At 38.8% G+C, this 17,546-nt stretch overlaps 2 protein-coding genes across 4 annotated transcripts; both read left to right on the top strand.

Annotated features, from left to right (window-relative positions):
* The first annotated feature begins 1,383 nt into the window (after window positions 1–1,383).
* On the top strand, window positions 1,384–7,272 carry LOC131321307 (two-component response regulator ARR12-like). The gene is made up of 8 exons (XM_058352303.1): window positions 1,384–1,540; window positions 2,314–2,466; window positions 2,894–3,406; window positions 3,567–3,643; window positions 4,889–6,529; window positions 6,704–6,805; window positions 6,918–7,013; window positions 7,201–7,272. Exons 1-8 carry the CDS (start codon window positions 1,399–1,401, stop codon window positions 7,270–7,272), a joined length of 2,796 nt encoding a protein of 931 aa, XP_058208286.1. The 5' UTR covers window positions 1,384–1,398.
* Window positions 7,273–9,020: 1,748 nt separating this feature from the next.
* LOC131318992 (serine/arginine-rich splicing factor RS41) lies at window positions 9,021–16,018 on the top strand. Of its 3 annotated transcripts, XM_058349077.1 has the most exons (7): window positions 9,115–9,129; window positions 12,940–13,050; window positions 13,880–14,204; window positions 14,419–14,531; window positions 14,622–14,857; window positions 15,005–15,520; window positions 15,634–16,018. In XM_058349077.1, the coding sequence occupies exons 3-7, from the start codon at window positions 13,889–13,891 to the stop codon at window positions 15,674–15,676; spliced, it is 1,224 nt and encodes a 407-aa protein (XP_058205060.1). In that variant the 5' UTR covers window positions 9,115–9,129; window positions 12,940–13,050; window positions 13,880–13,888; the 3' UTR covers window positions 15,677–16,018. The 3 variants fall into 3 exon arrangements, with proteins under 3 accessions (XP_058205061.1, XP_058205059.1, XP_058205060.1); XM_058349078.1 differs by lacking the exon at window positions 13,880–14,204 and having other exon boundaries at window positions 9,021–9,129; XM_058349076.1 differs by having other exon boundaries at window positions 9,069–9,129; window positions 12,940–14,204.
* Window positions 16,019–17,546: the final 1,528 nt, after the last annotated feature.

Genomic DNA, 17,546 nt, shown 5'->3' on the forward strand with positions numbered 1-17,546 from the left:
TCCACTAATATTGACAGTCGATTCTAAAATACAAATAAGAAATAAGAAATTAGTGTAGCGAAATGCAATCTTGGATGGGATTAGGAAACATAAAATTGGAGTAACATGTATTTGGTTTGCTTAGTTTCTTTGTCATTCAACTCTTTATTGGGTGTTTTTTCTTTTTCGTTCTCGATGTACCCTTTTATCGAGTTCTATTAATAAATCTATCTTTTGTCAATAAACAAAAAGAAACAAGGAATTAGAAGCGTCTTTAATTGATGAAAATAATACAAAATTATTGTAGGTGTATTTTGACCCTTCAATTAGGAAGCTTTTCAATTTGTGTCCATTTTATTTGATTGTGTGAGTATGGTAATTACTAGCAATTAAGTTTATCCATGTATAATAATATTTCAATTAGAGAAGTCAAACAAGAACGAATCGATGCCACGACATGCGTCGTATCACAAAGTGTCGTTTCGAGTTTTGCCATTCCGCCGACAATCCGTACATGTCGTATTGTCATGTAACAACAACCGTGTCAATAAGCGAGTGCCGCGGAATTTTGTTGTACGAGGTTCTGACTTCTGCCATTATACCGACAATCCGTACATGTCGTATAAGGACAACCTCGTCAATAGCATTAAGTGCCTCGAATATATCAAACTACAAAACCGGTCTAACTGTATTTTTGTCGATCTTAATTCAAATTAAAATCTATGAACACATTTCAAAAAAAGGATAAAAATAGAGATTAACTTGTACAAAAGTGAGAAAACCCTAATACCAACTTGCTGATTTCTCTACTCCAAGAGTTCATAGTGATTGGCAACAGAACCCTAATAACTCATTCCAGCTTAACCTCAATAGTCCCTTCATATATTGAAAAGCTACCAAGGCCAATTATTATTATTATTATTTTTTGAAAGACTCAAAATGTAGAAAAGGAGAGAAACATAGAAAATATGCATTAAATTAAAAGATACGACAGATAATGTGATTTTCCAATTAAAGAATCCAATGTATGAACATTCTATCTATACGGCTTGGTGCTTTAATGTCATAGCTAGGACTACCCTTTTTTCTAAGTTAATGACACAACTGTGAACCAAAAAAGTTGTGGTTTTTCGAAATTAAAAACACTCTCAAGAGGTGAAAAATCTCTCGAAATCTATAAGCACCTCTCTCTCTCTCTCTCTCTCTCTCTCTCTCTCTCTCTCTCATGACCACTTTTCTGCTGCCCTAAAACAGCTCATGACACTTGGTGGTATTCTCTGATCTCTTTGCATTCGCCATTGAGTCATTTTTTGGAGCTTGTGACAACCTGCTCATATCTCTAAAGTTGACTCAAGCTTGTTTTCACATATATATAGCCCTAGTTGTATCTAACTAGCTGCTCCATTGTTACAAGTAAAAATGGCTGGTGAGATGGTCACACCAAACCAATCGTCCCAAACCAGTGGAAAGCCCATGGGATCGATCAGCGTCTTGGTTGTGGACGATGATACCACATGCCTCGCCATTGTTTCTGCCATACTCAAATCATGGCAATATGAAGGTACCAATAGATAACATTTGTTTTTTTTGGGTGTTTTTTGTTAACTTATGTGTTAAAGATCTTTCATTTTGTACAAGCTTTGGATTAAATTTTTTTTTTCTGTAATAGATCTATTTATTTTCTTCCTGGTAATTTTTGACAGAAGAATTAAGAAGTAGAAATGAGAGATAAATCGTCACAACATCCTTCAAATTTACGCGGGAAAAAAGAGACCGCGTCTCATCTTAACGCCGGTTAACTCTGTTATTTCGCCACGTTTCCTTATAAGTTCATTTGCATGTAGATCTATTTCTTTGTTCATCAATTGAAACAAACTGAAACCTCGTTGTTTGTCGTTGATAATTCGTATGTAATCGCAAATTACATCCTCATGAAGATGCATTTTGATATATAGCAACTATTTTTCATGAGAGTGTACACATTTGGTAATAGTTATTTGTCTTTTGGATTCAAAATCATCGAAGAAACTTAAGTTGAGGCGATATCAAAGAGAATCTAGTTGCATGCGACTCAAGATCTTGACGTACATTTAGATCTCTAACATTTTTTTTCGTTTCTTGTCTATGGAACATAATAAACTTCGTAATTCATCGCATTTTTTGAGCTTCTGAGGAGCGTGTATTTTAAATTTTGGGTTCCTAGGAATTTTTACGCGGTATCATTTGTAATTTATTATTTGGTAAAATAACGAAATACTCATTAAGTTCTTAGTGCATGCATGGTTAGATTCGGTCATTATCACTTACCAAATCGCGATTGTTCTCCAACAACAGTTGTGACGGTTAAGCATGCAATTGAAGCGTTGTGCACCCTACAAGTTACGGGAGGCGCTTTCGATCTTGTCGTGATAGATGTGCATATGCCCGACATGAATGGATTTGAATTGCAAAAGAAAATCGATGAAGAATACAATTTACCTGTTGTTTGTAAGTATCGTTTCAATTATTTCCTTTTCTATTTAAAACCTCTTGTTGCCGTACAGTTAATTATCAAGCCTTTCTGGCTATCCTTTTTTTCCAAATTGGATCTTCACCCCCCAAAAAAATTCAATTAGCATCAACATGCGAATTTCTACCGCTGCAATTTCAAAATTTTAGCGACTAATTCTTTGCCGCGTCGTTGTCCTCATTTTCTAGTCTTGATAAATTATTTGAAGATTTTAAATATAGCAAATAGATATAGAAACTATAACCTTTCGATATATGGTTTCTAGACTATTTATACCCTCGTCGATTTTTTCAAACTTTATTGTTTGTAAATTGTGGTGCGTTTGCAGAGATTAATAAAATTTTCTTTTGCCGATTTAAAAAAAAAACCTGTGGTGCGTTTGGTATAAGTTTGTTTACAATGCAGTTATGTCAGCTGATGACCAAGAGAGTGTCATATTAAGGGGACTACAAAGTGGAGCTGCATTTTTCTTAGTGAAGCCAATATCCCCAAATGACCTAAAAAATTTGTGGCAATACGCGGTTGCGAAGAAGAAGCCCAAATCAGCCCATATCGAGGTGATCGAAAGTGCACGAGAGACATCAAAAACTGATAAACGACCTAGCTCCCCTACCAATGTATTCTTACATCCCACAGCTTCGGCAGGTCGCTTAGCCCCGTTCAGCAAAGGCCCCGATCATTCCCTAGTTCAAGAAACATCTGAAAATGAGAAAGGTTCCAACGGAGAAGTAGGGTCAGGATTGTCGTTAAGGAATGAAGATCGAAGAAACACAAGGGATTCGAAGAGAAAGTCCCCGGCAACTGTTGAAGAGGGGGAAAATGAGGATGATTCTGGTAACCCGAAAAAGACGAAGATTGTTTGGACAAATGCCCTTCACAACCAGTTCTTGGAGGCTATTCGATGTGTAGGCATTGAAAGTAAGCTTCTTCTTTTTTTCAAATTATTATAGCGAATTGGTTTTTTCAATTTTTTCTCTTTTATTTTCTTGTTGACATACTACTTTTTGATGGTCGTTCTCTTCTTTCATTTTTTTTTTATTTCTCGAATTTTTTTTCTGTTCAATTTAATGTGATCCAGGGGCCGTTCCGAAGAAAATTCTAGAGCTCATGAACGTTCCGGGATTAACCAGAGAAAATATAGCCAGTCATTTGCAGGTTTGTTACTTTCATCCCCTCTAAATTATTAGGGTTTAAAATGCCACTTTTGGAATGTGACTCAATTGTTCCAACACATGGATAACATAAATGCTATGTGCACAACCTATACAACGGTTGTGTAACTATTTATGGCCTTCTAGATGTATTTTCGACGATCTAGATTTCATAAAACTCTTTCAAGGAAAAAGTTAAATTTTTCCGAGGAAGAATTTTCGACGATATAGATTTTATGGACAAGAAGTAATTTTGGTAAAAATTATAGCATTCTAGGTTACATTGCTTGCTTACCTCACTCGTTTCACGTACATTGCATGGGGTCATCCACAGCTTTCATGACTATTAATTTGCCAATTTTGGTGTTCCATTTTTACCAAAATTACTTCTTATCCTTAAAGTTAGATGCATGACATTCAGAAATCCTATTTGCACCGATCCAAAGTGTAGGGAAACGGTACCGACCACCGCGCGCGGCCGTCTCCGGCCACCGGACGGCCGATCCGAGCCGTCCAAAATTTTTTTTAAAAAAAACCGAGGGGCCCAACGCGGGAATCAACGGCATCTGATTTGTGTAGGGTGCTTGATCTAGATACCCTATTTTTCGTGTATATATACCTCGGTTTTTTTTTTAAAAAAATTTTGGACGGCTCGGATCGGCCGTCCGGTGGCCGGAGACGGCCGCACGCGGCGGTCGGTACCGTTTCCCTACACTTTGGATCGGTGCAAATAGCACCACTCGCATGACATTAGTAGTATTTTATAGGAAATTTCTATGTACTCGACATCTATCTATTCTACTCCATACAAAATTAAGGAGAGGGGCTCTTGGTGTGTCCTATTTTTGAAGCCGTGTCACAAAAGTGATTTTCTCTTTGTCCTAATCAAAACCAAGTTTTACATCCGATCTTACTGTAACATGATTAATCTAAGGGCGAAATAGTAAAATCACTAAAACTTGACCACCCACTTCAGTACCCAAAAAAAAACTACCCACCCACTACACTCCCTCTCCCCAAATATTTTCACTTGCACTTTCACGTGCACACACGGAGAGTGTGCCCCCAACCGCTTGTTTCCACTTAATGTTTATGGAGTGCGAGCATTTAAAGAAAAATAAATACTACGTTGTATCCTAAAAGAGAATTTCAATATAGGATGTGCCTAAAACTATATGCAAAATTTTGTGCACAAAGAAATAGCCTTTTCACATCACTATATCTCGACGACAATTTTATGAACTTGCAGAAGTACCGGATTTTCTTGAAACGAGTTTCAGAAGCAAGCACTAAAATCCAATCTGCGAGCGAAAGGAGCATGATCGAAAGGACCTTTCGATCGAATTTCGCGATGGCACAGCCTTCCTTGTTGCACAAGAAGCCCCAATTCCAGTGTCTGCGAAATCTGGACCGAGCCCCATTGGGAAAATCTCTCCAACCGGATCTCTCTAATTACTCCAACCAGAAATTTGCTCCATCTACCGACTCCCCACCTGTGTTCGGATCCGGCCAATCGCGCCTCCTCCTCAATCAGACCAATTTTAAGCAACCGTTGGCTGGTGGTGTAAATCCCGGCCTTCACCACCAAGCCAACTCCTCTAGCATCAGAACGGAACCAAGTGATCATCCAACTGGTTTGTTACTAAATGGGAATGGAAACGGAAATGTTTCAGGTGGAATCATGAATAGTGCGACTTTCATGCAGCCATACCAACAAAAAGATCACGTAGCACTAGAGAGTGTCACCAATGACCACATCACAGGATATGGAAATATTGGAGATTTTAGCAGTTCTAACCTGAACCCTAGTCCCAATTATCAAAACAATACTAGTTATGTTGGACTTCGATTGGCTAGTGACGGGCGGCTGGTCGGATTATCAACTGATTTGAACCCTAACCATGGTTCGATCAATGTGGTCCAAAGTGAGAGTACAAGTAATGTTCCTGTACTGAACGACTGTTTCGATGATTATTTGAACCCTAACCATGGTTCGATCAATGTGGTCCAGAGTGAGAGTACGGGTAATGTTCTTGTACTGAACGACATTTTCGATGATTATTTGAACCCTAACCATGGTTCGATCAATGTGGTCCAGAGTGAGAGTACAGGTAATGTTCTTGTACTGAACGACAGTTTCGATGATTATTTGAACCCTAACCATGGTTCGATCAATGTGGTCCAAAGTGGAAGTACGAGTAATGTTCCCGTATTGAACGACAGTTTCAATGATTATTTGAACCCTAACCATGGTTCGATCAATGTGGTCCAGAGTGAGAGTACAGGTAATGTTCTTGTACTGAACGACAGTTTCGATGATTATTTGAACCCTAACCATGGTTCGATCAATGTGGTCCAAAGTGGAAGTACGAGTAATGTTCCCGTATTGAACGACAGTTTCAATGATTATTTGAACCCTAACCATGGTTCAATCAATGTGGTTCAAAGTGGAAGTACGAGTAACATTCCCGTACTGAACGACAGTTTCGATGATTATTTGAATCCTAACCATGGTTTGATCAATGTGGTCCAAAGTGGAAGTACGAGTAGCGTTCCCGTATTGAACGACAGTTTCGATGATTATTTGGGCCAAGGAGTACTGTCTTCTACCGGGTTAGAGAGTGGATGCTATGTCTCTGCAGCGACATTGGGTAATGTCATTCAAGATGGAAACACTTTAACCGTGCCGCTTTCGCCTCCGATTATGCTGGAAAATGCTTTTGGGAATGAAGGAGAGAGTGACTATATCTTTGGCGCCCTTTTGGATAACAATGTCGTGACTAACAATATCCGTGAGATCAATAGCAACCCTAATATTTTCCTGCAACCGTATGGCGAATGTGGTTTTGGTATTCCGAGCGAAATCAACTTCATTCAAACCCCAATTCAGGTATGGAAAAACACTCGTACAACTTCGATTAGCTAACAAAATTATTGACGTATCAATAGTTCTGTTGTCTGTTTCTTTTGTAACTCAAGGTATGCGGATCAGCTTAATATTTAATTGACTTTCTTGCATAAATATAATATCGTACCAATGTAATGCTATCTGTGTTAACGACAGGATGATGTCGAAGTCCTCAATTCTGCATTCTCTTTCAGTCCTGATGATCATGTGGAAAATAACCCAATAGCCAACATCAATATTGGCCAGTATCTTGAGCAGGCACAGTCGACCAACTTAATAATCCATTTCATTGTTGATCTTAATTACTTTATTTACGCGAAATCAGAGTATTAATTAGACTATCGTAATTCGCCGCTTTTACTGTTTTCAGCCATTAGGCCGTGAGATGATGTTTTCCGACTTTGGCATCGACGGCGGTGATGAGTATTTTCCGGCATTGGGCCAGACGTTTGATCAGTTCCCTCAGGCAAGTCTATAATCTGCATATATTTGTACGTAGCTTCCTCTCTAGCTGCATGTATTTAATTTAGAATTTAGACTCAGGTGGTAATTGACAAACTCTCAAACCAAATTGGGGGAAAACTCTAAACGGTTGAAATTTCAATGTCTTAAAATCTTTCCTCACAAAGATTTCATTGTGATTGTTTTTGCAGCTTGAAGATGAAGATTTCCTGGAGCCGATGCTGTTTGGCGCTAGCGAGTTCAACGGATATGATAAACCCTAGAGGGCCCTTGATCCAACATCCTTGGGAAATAAAGTCTCGATCCATATTAGACCTAGTTGGTTAATTGGATCCTATTATGTAATAGTAATTATAAAAGTAATCTAGCAGCATGGAATGAGACTTAATATTTGGACTTAGTATGTAAAGTTTAAATAAGTATTGGGACTTGTTTTAATTATGTCATGAGATGTTGTAAAAGTTCTGAAAGTGTTGCCCATATTAATTTGCAGAGTCATGACAAAGTCCTACTCTTGAAAATAAATAAATAAATAAATAAAATCGCAGGTAATTACTACAATCTACTGTGAAAATTTAATATTCATCTCAAAATTAATTGGCTGAGTGGAGAGGTCCCAGTATTAAGTGATCACCCATTCAATGTGTGACTATATTTTCTTTACATTCCCCTCATGTGCAGTCACATTTGAGGTCTGTCACGTGTAGCCTTTTTTTGGATCTGTCATTGTGTAATTTTTTTTGTTGGTCTGTCATCGAAGGATGTGGATTGTAAATTTAAGGGGTATACATTTAGGCGTTGTGGGTTTCAAGTTTTTTACTTTATTTTTCTTGTTCTTGGTTGGCACTTTATCAACTCTGAAAAACTTCGAGTAGCTAGCTGAGATAGGTTGAGAATATGCGAGTAAAAGTAGCAAGAGAGTATTGTGCATTCTCCGAGGCTATCTCAATGCTTTTCTTTTCTTCTTTTTATTTGATGAATGAAATTTTTTTTTTTGCCGTTCAAAAAAAGAAAGAAAAAAAGTACTATAGTGAGTCAGTGACGCAAGTCGTGATGTATGCCCATAAATGTTTGCGTATGTACACTTTGACAAGTGTGGGAGGAACAAGTGACGATTCTCTTGTAAGATATATAGTTTTCTGGATAAATAAATGTGTTTTTTGCTTTGTGTGTGCAATTAGCCTATTAGGACCTCAGTACCTCTCCCTCTAAAATCTTTATTGATTTACACGGTCCGGACTAAGTTTGATGCTTAATCACTATCACCACGATCTATAATGTTCCGCTCTCCAAATGATGGTGGTCGCGGCGGCAGAGGTGCAAGTGAAGTTTTGAAAAGAAAGGCAGAGAGATTCAAAGGAAAAGAAATTACTCCATAAATTAACTTGGGCTCCGTTTGATTTATCTCTTGAATTGGTTATTTTGATATCAAATCCAAATCAATACTTTATTTTATTTCAAAATCAATACGGAGTACTTGATTAGGATGATTTACATTTATCGTTTTAACACTGAAAAATATTTTTTCAAAGCCAAATTCTTTTCCCCATAAAGTAGAATTAAATGGAACTTTTAGAAATATTTTCTAATATAACTTAAAAAATTAAAATGAACAATTTTTTAAAAAAAAAGTGAAAATCATGGTAGAAAGAGGACTTACGCACTGTTTGAAGCTTGTGAAAAGTGGAAAAAAAAAGGAAAGGAATACAATTAAGAAGGAAAATGGGAGAAAACTGAGAGGAGAATTTCAGAATGCATTAAACTCTATTTTGCCATTTTTATACTGCTTTTCTCTCTCTAACCAACCAAGGGTAGGATTTTTTATTTTTTTTTAAACTTTCCTCTATTTTTCATCACTTTGGGAGGTCCGTATTGTCACACAGGTTAAAAAAAAAAGAGGACTTAAATGTTGAAATAAGACGTTAAGCGACCGAACTGAAGTATTGCGAAATCCGAATGGTAAAAGTGTAATTTTTCGGGAATGATAGTACGTTTTTTTACGTATGACTTTCTCATTGCATCCGGTTTCAACTATACCCGCTCTCTCTCTCTCTCTCTCTCTCTCTCTCTCTCTCCTGTTCTTGTTCAATCCGCCGAATTAGGGTTTCTGACATTCCAAGGTAAGAACTTTTCTCACACTATTTTCCGTCGGATCTCCCAATTTTCAACAATTTTCTTTGATGATCTCTCAGATCTCTTTGGTTACCTTATAAACAGGCAAAAAGTTTGAAAATTTCGGGATCTGATACCTGGTTGAATCTCGTGGGTTTATTATTATTATTTCTATTTCAAGTAGATCTTTAGCATCAAACTTACCGTCTTCTTCTGATCTAAGGTTTACATTCTAGCTGTAGGTGTCGTTATACTTACGAATACTGGTTTTGTGCCTTGTATGAACCGTTCTAACTGCATATACACGCATAAAACAACCCAATGACTCGTGTACAATTGGACACGTTGTTAGGGAATTTGCTGTTGTATGTCAGTTATTTATTTATGCGTTTTAGGTTTTGTGTGAATATATCAATATATATTTCAGAGTTTTTGAAATGAGTACTGTTACAGGTACATATGCATTGTACATACGATGTACATATGGATTTTGTGGGCCCACCTGGGGTCCTACAAAAATGATCGGAACCGCCTATTATTTTTAAAATATTTTTTCAGGGAGCCCTGTAGAAAATCAACTCAATCCGATATCGGTAAGAATTTTTCTGGAATGCATAGGGAGGAATGTGTAGGGACAAAACTGAGCAGTTAAGTAATTGCTTAGCCTTTCTTGGGTATCTTTATCTCGTTTCTGCATCTGAACTTTTAGGGAAAAATTTCGTGCTGTACCTGCTATTGATTTGACGTTTTGGGGGATTTCCATGCCCATTCGAACCCAAATGATTAAGGCATCTTAGAAGATGGATTTAATATTTTGGGTTTGACAAATTTCGAAGCCTTCACTGACAATGTGGTTATGCTGAGTTGAGTAGCGTTGGTTAACACCAACTCCAAGGAGTTAACTGAATGGTAAGCTGAGTTGAGATACGCCTCATGAAGTGTATGTCACCTGTTCGACTTCCATGATATGGTTTGATCCTCTTGGCCCCCAGGGGAAATTATTGATTACCCACACTTGTGGGACGGGGCATTGCAAGTACTGGGGACAAGAGATTTGGATATTTTCATCCCAAATCGCTGAAGAAGGAAAAAAAAAAGGGTGTTCAGCTTCATTATTATTATTTTTTTAAAATGTCAGTATTTCATTGAAATCAAGAAAAATCCTTGGACAAAACAGACTCGAGAGCGGGCGGAATACAACCCGAATGAAAACAGAAACTATGAACTTTGCTGCATTGGGAAGCAATCCAGTGAGCTGCTTTGTTAAGATTTCTGCGACACCAAACAAAGGTCCAATGATTAGTGGCTGCCCACTTCCTAATGTCGCCCACAATAGCTTCAATCTCCCATGGGCATTCTGTATTGATATCAGAGACGTAGCGAATGAGGTCTTGGCAGTCCGACTCAAAGATTACGTGTTGAAAACCCCATTCCATAGCCACAACACAAGCGATTCTCAAAGCCCAAGCTTCAATAGCAACAGCCGAGGAAACCATAGCACGACCACTACGCCACAAGAGAGCCGATCCACCGCAATCTCTAGCAATGATGCCAAAGGCAGCCAAGCTGTGGGAGGATTTATATGCTCCGTCAGTATTGAACTTGATCGAAGATGGGGGAGGAGGAACCCATTTCAGATCACAAGCAGGATTTGGTAAACCATTAGAAACCCCTGCATATATTGCTTGCAAATAATCCGTATTAGCCCTCTTGGCTTGATCAATCACATCATCCGGCACATGTATTTTACCACTGAAAACACAGTTATTACGAGCTTTCCAGATGGCCCAACACAAATGGAAAATTTCTCCCACTACCTCACAGTTTGTCTCCTTTGCTAGGTCCCCACAGAGAAGATCATTTAACCATTTATCAACAGCCACCACCTCCTTGTAAAGAGTCCAGTAAGCTTTCCCACTCCCAAACCATACTGCCCTACTCCATGGGCAATGGAACAGCAGGTGTTCAATTGTTTCGTCAGCATTGTTGCAAATCTGGCACCTCGGGTTAGGTGCAAACTTTCTACGGTATATGTTCGCACAACAAGCAACCCAATTCTTCACTGCCTTCCACATGAACATATGAACTTTTGGCATTGTCTTGGTGCCCCAAAGTTTTGTCCACATAGACTGAGATGGAGTGAAAGAGCAAGATGGGAGAGAGGGATTTATTTTTGGAGATATGGTGATCTTACGAGCATAACCTGACTTGACCGTATATTTCCCTGACCTAGTATGGCGCCAAATAACCCTGTCTTGTGTTGCAGTGAAACTGATCGGGATTTTGATTTTATCCACTACTTCCAATGGAATGAAAGTCATTAATTTCTCCCTATTCCAAGACTTAGTAGAAGGGTTGATGAAATCTCCCTCCATTGCCTTCTCCTTCTGCACATTTGGAAGTGGGGTCACTCTATTCCCCAGTAGGCAGTAGCTCAGGAACCCAGCTGTCTTCCCAAAATTGAATCTGCTCGCCATTCCCCACACTCCAATGTAGCCCATCCTGAATAAGATTCCTCCCTTCAAGAAGGCTACACCAGATCCAGGACGGACTAGACCCTCTCTATGCTTCCATGCAAGACTTATTGGGAAAATATAGACTTTTAAGAATTCTAGCCCACAAAGAGTTTGGGCTATTCATCAACCGCCAAAATTGCCTAGCCAGCAATGCAACATTAAACGATTCAAAATCTTTGAAACCCATGCCTCCTATCCCTTTCTGCGCAGTCAACTTATGCCAAGCACCCCAATGGATCTTCCTTCCATTTGCCCCTTTGTCCCACCAGAAAGCACTTGTCACAGAATTTAAACAAGCACAGATGGATTTAGGGACCTTAAAACATGGGAATAGGTTGAAATACCGATTTGATGAGCACCTCTTTACCTGCATGGTTCAACTGATCATTTCCCCATCCCTGTGCTTTGTGCATAACCTTATCCCTAAGGTAACCCAGAGCCCTTCTCTTGGACTTGCCCCAAAACACTAGAAGTCCCAAGTATTGGACAGCTTCTTTCATTTTGTCCATACCAAAAATACTCTTAACCTCCTTCTTAATATTGTCACTTGTATTAGGCGAAAAGAACAGGCTTGACTTTTGCACGTTAAGAGTGAGTCCAGAAGCTTCGCTGAAGCTAGCGATGAGATCCATGAAATTTGAGCAAGTCTTGGCCTTAGCCTCTAGGAACACGAGAGAATCATCTGCAAAAAGCAAGTGGGACACCTCAGGGCATCTCTTCCTCATCTTGATTCCCCCAACAGTCTTGTTCCTAACAGCTTTCCTCATAAGAACAGAGAAAACATCAGCGACGATCAGGAAGAGGTATGGAGACAGAGGGTCGCCCTGGCGGAGTCCCCTACTGGGCGTCACACAACAGATCTGTCCCCCATTAACCATGATAGAATACTTAACAGAACAAACACACTCTTTTACCCAAGCTATCCACTTCCCATCAAAGCCCAACTTTTCCATAACCTTAAACAAGAAATCCCAACGGACTTGATCATACGCCTTGTTTAAGTCAAGCTTTACTGCCACTGAAGCCTTAGAACCCACCATCTTATGTTTGAGGAAATGGAAAACTTCATGATTTTGTACATTTTGAATCAATGATTTTGTACATTTTCTGTTGCTTCATGTTGGATTGTTTTCATACGACACCCTTTTTGGTTTTTCTGCTAAATTTCTAATTAGCAAGGACTCTACCATGCCAATTGTACTAGTGGAGCTCTATCAAACTTGTGAAACTTAGTTTGATTTATTCTGTTTCGTTGATTTCTGGGATTCAAAGGTTCATAAAAAGCTATTTCTTCGTGTGTAGGTACAATGAAGGCCATTTTCTGTGGAAACTTTGATTATGAGGCTCGGCAGTCTGATCTGGAGCGACTTTTCAGAAAGTATGGGAAGGTTGATAGAGTGGATATGAAGTCAGGTAAGTTTGGCTTATTGCTCTTGGTCAGACATTGCATTGTTTGAATGATCATTGTTTATTTGTATTTTATATTCCTCAAAAGGGTAATTTTTTACTTTTGCATATACATAGAGAGAGTACTTTATCACGGTCGTGAATTCCTAATTTGGTTTGGACAATGGCACCACTGCACCATTATACTTCGGGCCCTCCCAGCTGGGAAAGTTCCAAACATCTGACTCATTACCATGCTTATGGAAGTTTAAGACAAAAGCCTGCAACATGCACATTCTCAGCAATCCCCGAACTTGTTGGGGTAATGGGGAAGAGAACGATGGTTTTTTGCGAACCAACTAGCAAGTGAATATGGAGGCCTCTGTAGTCCCACAGGTACACCAGAGGTGAATTGCAGAAGCTGTTGTATGCGTTGGTAGCGGATAGTGACATGTGCTATATTTCAGCATTTTCAACCCTCAAACAATCTTACGCTTGTATACTTAATGTACTGCATCGTTCATTTTACTTTTATAAGATCTGGTTTATGAGATAAACCCCCTTAATATGCGTCACTTTGGAAACTCATTGTGGTAAACAAAGATTTGCGAAGGCCTGTACATGTGAAATCTGGGCCATGGATTCCACAGCAGCGAGCTTCAATGGCATCTTCCTCCTTCGAAAGGTGGCTGCTTTCAGTGTGCTATGGCGGGGATATCATCCGAACCATATGATCAGGACTGCGGCCCTCCCTTGTTGAGCAATAGTGGGGTGGCAAGATATCTTTTGATGAGAAAAGGAAAAGTATGTTTTATGAAGTGTAAAACCCCCATTCTCAGCTAATTCTTTGGCGCAGGATCTTGGAATGTCCATACACTTCCTGACTGATCGATGGGCTTCGTCAGCATTCCATTTCCTGGCTGTGACAAGCTTCCTCTTCTTGTTTCCAAGAAGAGCCACTCTGACATCACAATCCCACACTATCCTCAGACACCAATGCATTTCATGCCTCATGAATTTAGCACAGCCTTCATTTTCAGACACGTTCCCTGGTAGAAACCATGCCACCCTCAATGCAGAGGCATCAGAATATATGGAGAAGGCACTCTTTTCATTATCCTACCATGAGACATCCACCTTTCCGTTCTTGTTCCTTGACATCATTTATTTCATCACGCAAGGTCTGTTACTGATTTTACTGGTCAATAGTTTCTCGATTTCACCTGGGGTTAGTTTTGTGTATAATTATGGGCGATAGCATTGTCTATGAAGGTGGCAATGCAATATCATTTGGCAGAATCCTTTCAATGGGGATTCCTAACTTATTTCTTTTTCTCCAAATAAGAAAGTGAATTCTTTTCTCATTTGGATATAATTTGTTTAATATCTCTGTAGGATTTGCATTTGTTTATATGGAGGATGATAGAGATGCGGAGGATGCAATTCGAGGACTTGACCGTTATGAATATGGCAGAAAGGGGCGCCGCCTTCGTGTTGAGTGGACAAAGGTAATGCATATTCGCAAATCAAAATTGTAAATTTTGAAGGTTATCTTAAGTTAGATATCCTGTATCAGTTTTCCTATTGTTGTGTTTCAGCAAGAACGTGTCACAAGGAGGCCCGAGAGTGCTAAAAAATCTTCTACGAATTCGAGGCCCTCAAAGACATTGTTTGTTATCAACTTTGACCCATATCATACTAGGACAAGGGACTTGGAGAGGCACTTTGATCCATATGGGAAGATATTGAATGTGAGGATTAGAAGGAATTTTGCATTTATTCAATATGAATCACAAGAGGATGCCACCAAGGCAATAGAAGCTACAAACATGAGGTGTTTTGAACTTTGTTGTCTCTTCGATTTAACTATTTACTAAAGTTTACCTTTCTATGTTAAGTCGTCATTATTATTTATTTTCCTCTCAGTTCCAAGTTCCTACTAGATACCGTGTTATGACTTGTGTGTTTGTTTGGTGTGCAGTAAGCTGATGGATAGGGTTATTTCAGTGGAATATGCAGTCAAAGATGATGATGATAGGAGAAATGGCCACAGCCCTGATAGGGGCCGCGATAGGTCACCTGGAAGGAGAGGCCATGAAAGGGGAAGATCTCCGAGCCCTGTTCGCAGAGAGAGGGCTAGTCCTGATTATGGCCGTGGCCGTAGCCCCAGTCCTCGTCGAGAGAGGGGGAGTCCAGATTATGGCCGTGGGCATAGCCGGAGTCCCCCGCGGAAGGAAAGGACTAATTCTGATTATGGCCGCAGCCGTAGTAGCCGCAGTCCTAGGAGAGAGAGGCCTAGTCCTGATCATGTCCGTGAACCCAGCCCAAGAGAAGGGAGGGTTACTCCTGATCATGGTCGTGGCAGCCCAAGCCCTCCAAGAGAGAGAATCAGTCCTGATGACTATCCTCGTGGCCGCAACCCTGATTCTAAGCATGAACCGAGAGAGAGTCCAAAGTATGAGGAAGGAGAGAGCCCTGGGGATGAGAGATACCAGAGGTTTGTCTTGTAACTTGTTCTTCTTGTGATCTATTGGTTGCATCCATTTTTGATTTATTGGTTTTTTCTTAGTATAATCTTTATCTATGTATTCCTCTACTGACACAATGCAGTCGTTCTCCACCGGCACGAGAAAGAGAAAGATCGAGATCTTGAGTAGCATGATGAACTGCTTTGTATCAGTAGTTGGAAGATTTGTAGTGCTATCTGCAAATTTTCTGCTACTGACTGGTTTTATCAAGTTGGAAGCAAGCTTATGAAATATCGATACTGGGGCCTAATGGGAGTTTGAATTTGTAGTTACTTTCTTTCAACCTGTGTTTAATGTAATGGATTTATCAAAATTGGTTTGAACTAGAAAAGAAGAGATACAGGTCTGTGAACTTTTTCTTTTTCTTTTTCTTTTTTATTGCCCGTCTGTGACTTTAACTTAATGTTTTTTCAGGTATGGATTTTTCTTATTTAAGGTATCTATATTCGATGCTGGTTTTATGTTAATTAAGTTTGTTGGAAATTGATTGCATGAGGTATCGCATTTTTTCGATAGCTGTTTAGTTTGTGTGGGGTGGATGTCGTTTTTGCCTTAAACTGTTATTTTTATCAGCACATTTTGGTGTTTTTACAAATTCGTTCACGTGCTGCTATTGCCTCTTTAGGGTTTTCTCGTTGTAGATTTTGTTTCTACAGTTGTGAGCATGTGTTAGTCTTAGAGAATATGAAAGCTCAAGGTCTGAAGTGGAACATATAGTTGAATGCTTGTTATAGCTCAAGGTCTCCAAATTTATTTTTGGGTCTCCAAAAATGGATACAACACCTTCGTTTCGGAGACCAAATTTTTAAAAAGTAAGATGTGTTCTTCCAAGATTTCTTGTACAGAAAGCTAAAGAAAAGATAGTAAATAACAACCCTAGGGGTTTTTGTGGTTTTTGTAGGGGTAGAATAAAAGTTGGGTTAATAACTAGGGGTTATCTGACAATTATCTAAAGGCACAAGTCACGTACCTACCTACAGCGTTTTTTTCTACTCCACTTTGTTATGCCTTTGTTTTCTTTTGGGCGCCGCTATTCGCAGCCCTTTATTTTCTCCCGTAACCCACTTTATTTCGGTAAATGGTTGTTGAAAATCATAAATAACATTTCGGTAAATTGCTGTTGAAAACAAGATTATATTTCGGTAACTACATGTCGAAAATATGTTCAACTTTCGGTAAACAACTGCCGAACATGCATTTTCGGTAAATATCTGTTGAAAAAAATATTATATTTCGGTAATTGGATGCTGAAAATATATCTCAATTTCGGTAACTAACTGTCGAGTATAATTGAAAATTTTTAACGGGTTATGGGAGTAAATAGATTGCTGCGAATAGCAGCGCCCTTTCTTTTTGGGATGTTTTTAAATGATGTGTTTGTTTCAAAAAATTTCATTTTTGGATGTTCATATTACTCTCTCGTCCTTATTTAATTGTCCACTACGGTTTTGCATGCATTTTCAACGGCTTATATCTCTCGATGTGTATTATGTTTTACTCCTTCCGTCCCCTTTTTAAAGTCCAGTATTTCATTTTGAACTGTTCCTTAATAAGTGTTTATTTTGTAAAGTTAGTAGGTAAAAGTTGGTACATTTTCCATTTTGTCGTTAAAAGTAAATTCCATTTTGAAAAGTTAGTGAGTAAAAGTGTAATTATGATGTCTCCATGGAGGGTAAATAGGGAAAGTGGAGGTAAAAGTTGATGTGAAAGGTGTAAAAATGATGTTTTCTTAATAAATTGAAGTTACGAAGCGGGACATTTAAAAAGGGATAGAGGGAGTATGTTTTTGAAATCATTGTCTTATAAAAAAAGTTGATATTCATCAAACAAGATCCATATTGCATATTTTTGGCAATATACGTTGAGAAATATAAGCCGTTAAAAATGCATACAAAATCGTAGTTGACAATTAAATAGGAACAGAGGGAGTACCATTTTATCTCTCATTCTCTCCCTCTTATATTCAAAATTTAAACTTGATTTGACATGATAGGA

The sequence above is a fragment of the Rhododendron vialii genome, chromosome 3a (genome assembly GCF_030253575.1).
Source record: "Rhododendron vialii isolate Sample 1 chromosome 3a, ASM3025357v1".
In the NCBI taxonomy this organism is placed as follows: domain Eukaryota; kingdom Viridiplantae; phylum Streptophyta; class Magnoliopsida; order Ericales; family Ericaceae; genus Rhododendron; species Rhododendron vialii.

What these genes read in the sequence shown, in the direction of transcription:
- LOC131318992 (XM_058349076.1), top strand. Translation starts at nt 13,889, where the DNA reads ATGTCCATACACTTCCTGACTGATCGATGGGCTTCGTCAGCATTCCAT. An exon ending in ATAGAAGCTACAAACATGAG is followed by an intron (nt 14,858 to 15,004) that starts GTGTTTTGAACT and finishes TTTGGTGTGCAG; the next exon opens with TAAGCTGATGGATAGGGTTA. An exon ending in GGGGATGAGAGATACCAGAG is followed by an intron (nt 15,521 to 15,633) that starts GTTTGTCTTGTA and finishes GACACAATGCAG; the next exon opens with TCGTTCTCCACCGGCACGAG.
- LOC131321307 (XM_058352303.1), top strand. Translation starts at nt 1,399, where the DNA reads ATGGCTGGTGAGATGGTCACACCAAACCAATCGTCCCAAACCAGTGGA. An exon ending in TCATTCAAACCCCAATTCAG is followed by an intron (nt 6,530 to 6,703) that starts GTATGGAAAAAC and finishes TGTTAACGACAG; the next exon opens with GATGATGTCGAAGTCCTCAA. An exon ending in CGTTTGATCAGTTCCCTCAG is followed by an intron (nt 7,014 to 7,200) that starts GCAAGTCTATAA and finishes TTGTTTTTGCAG; the next exon opens with CTTGAAGATGAAGATTTCCT.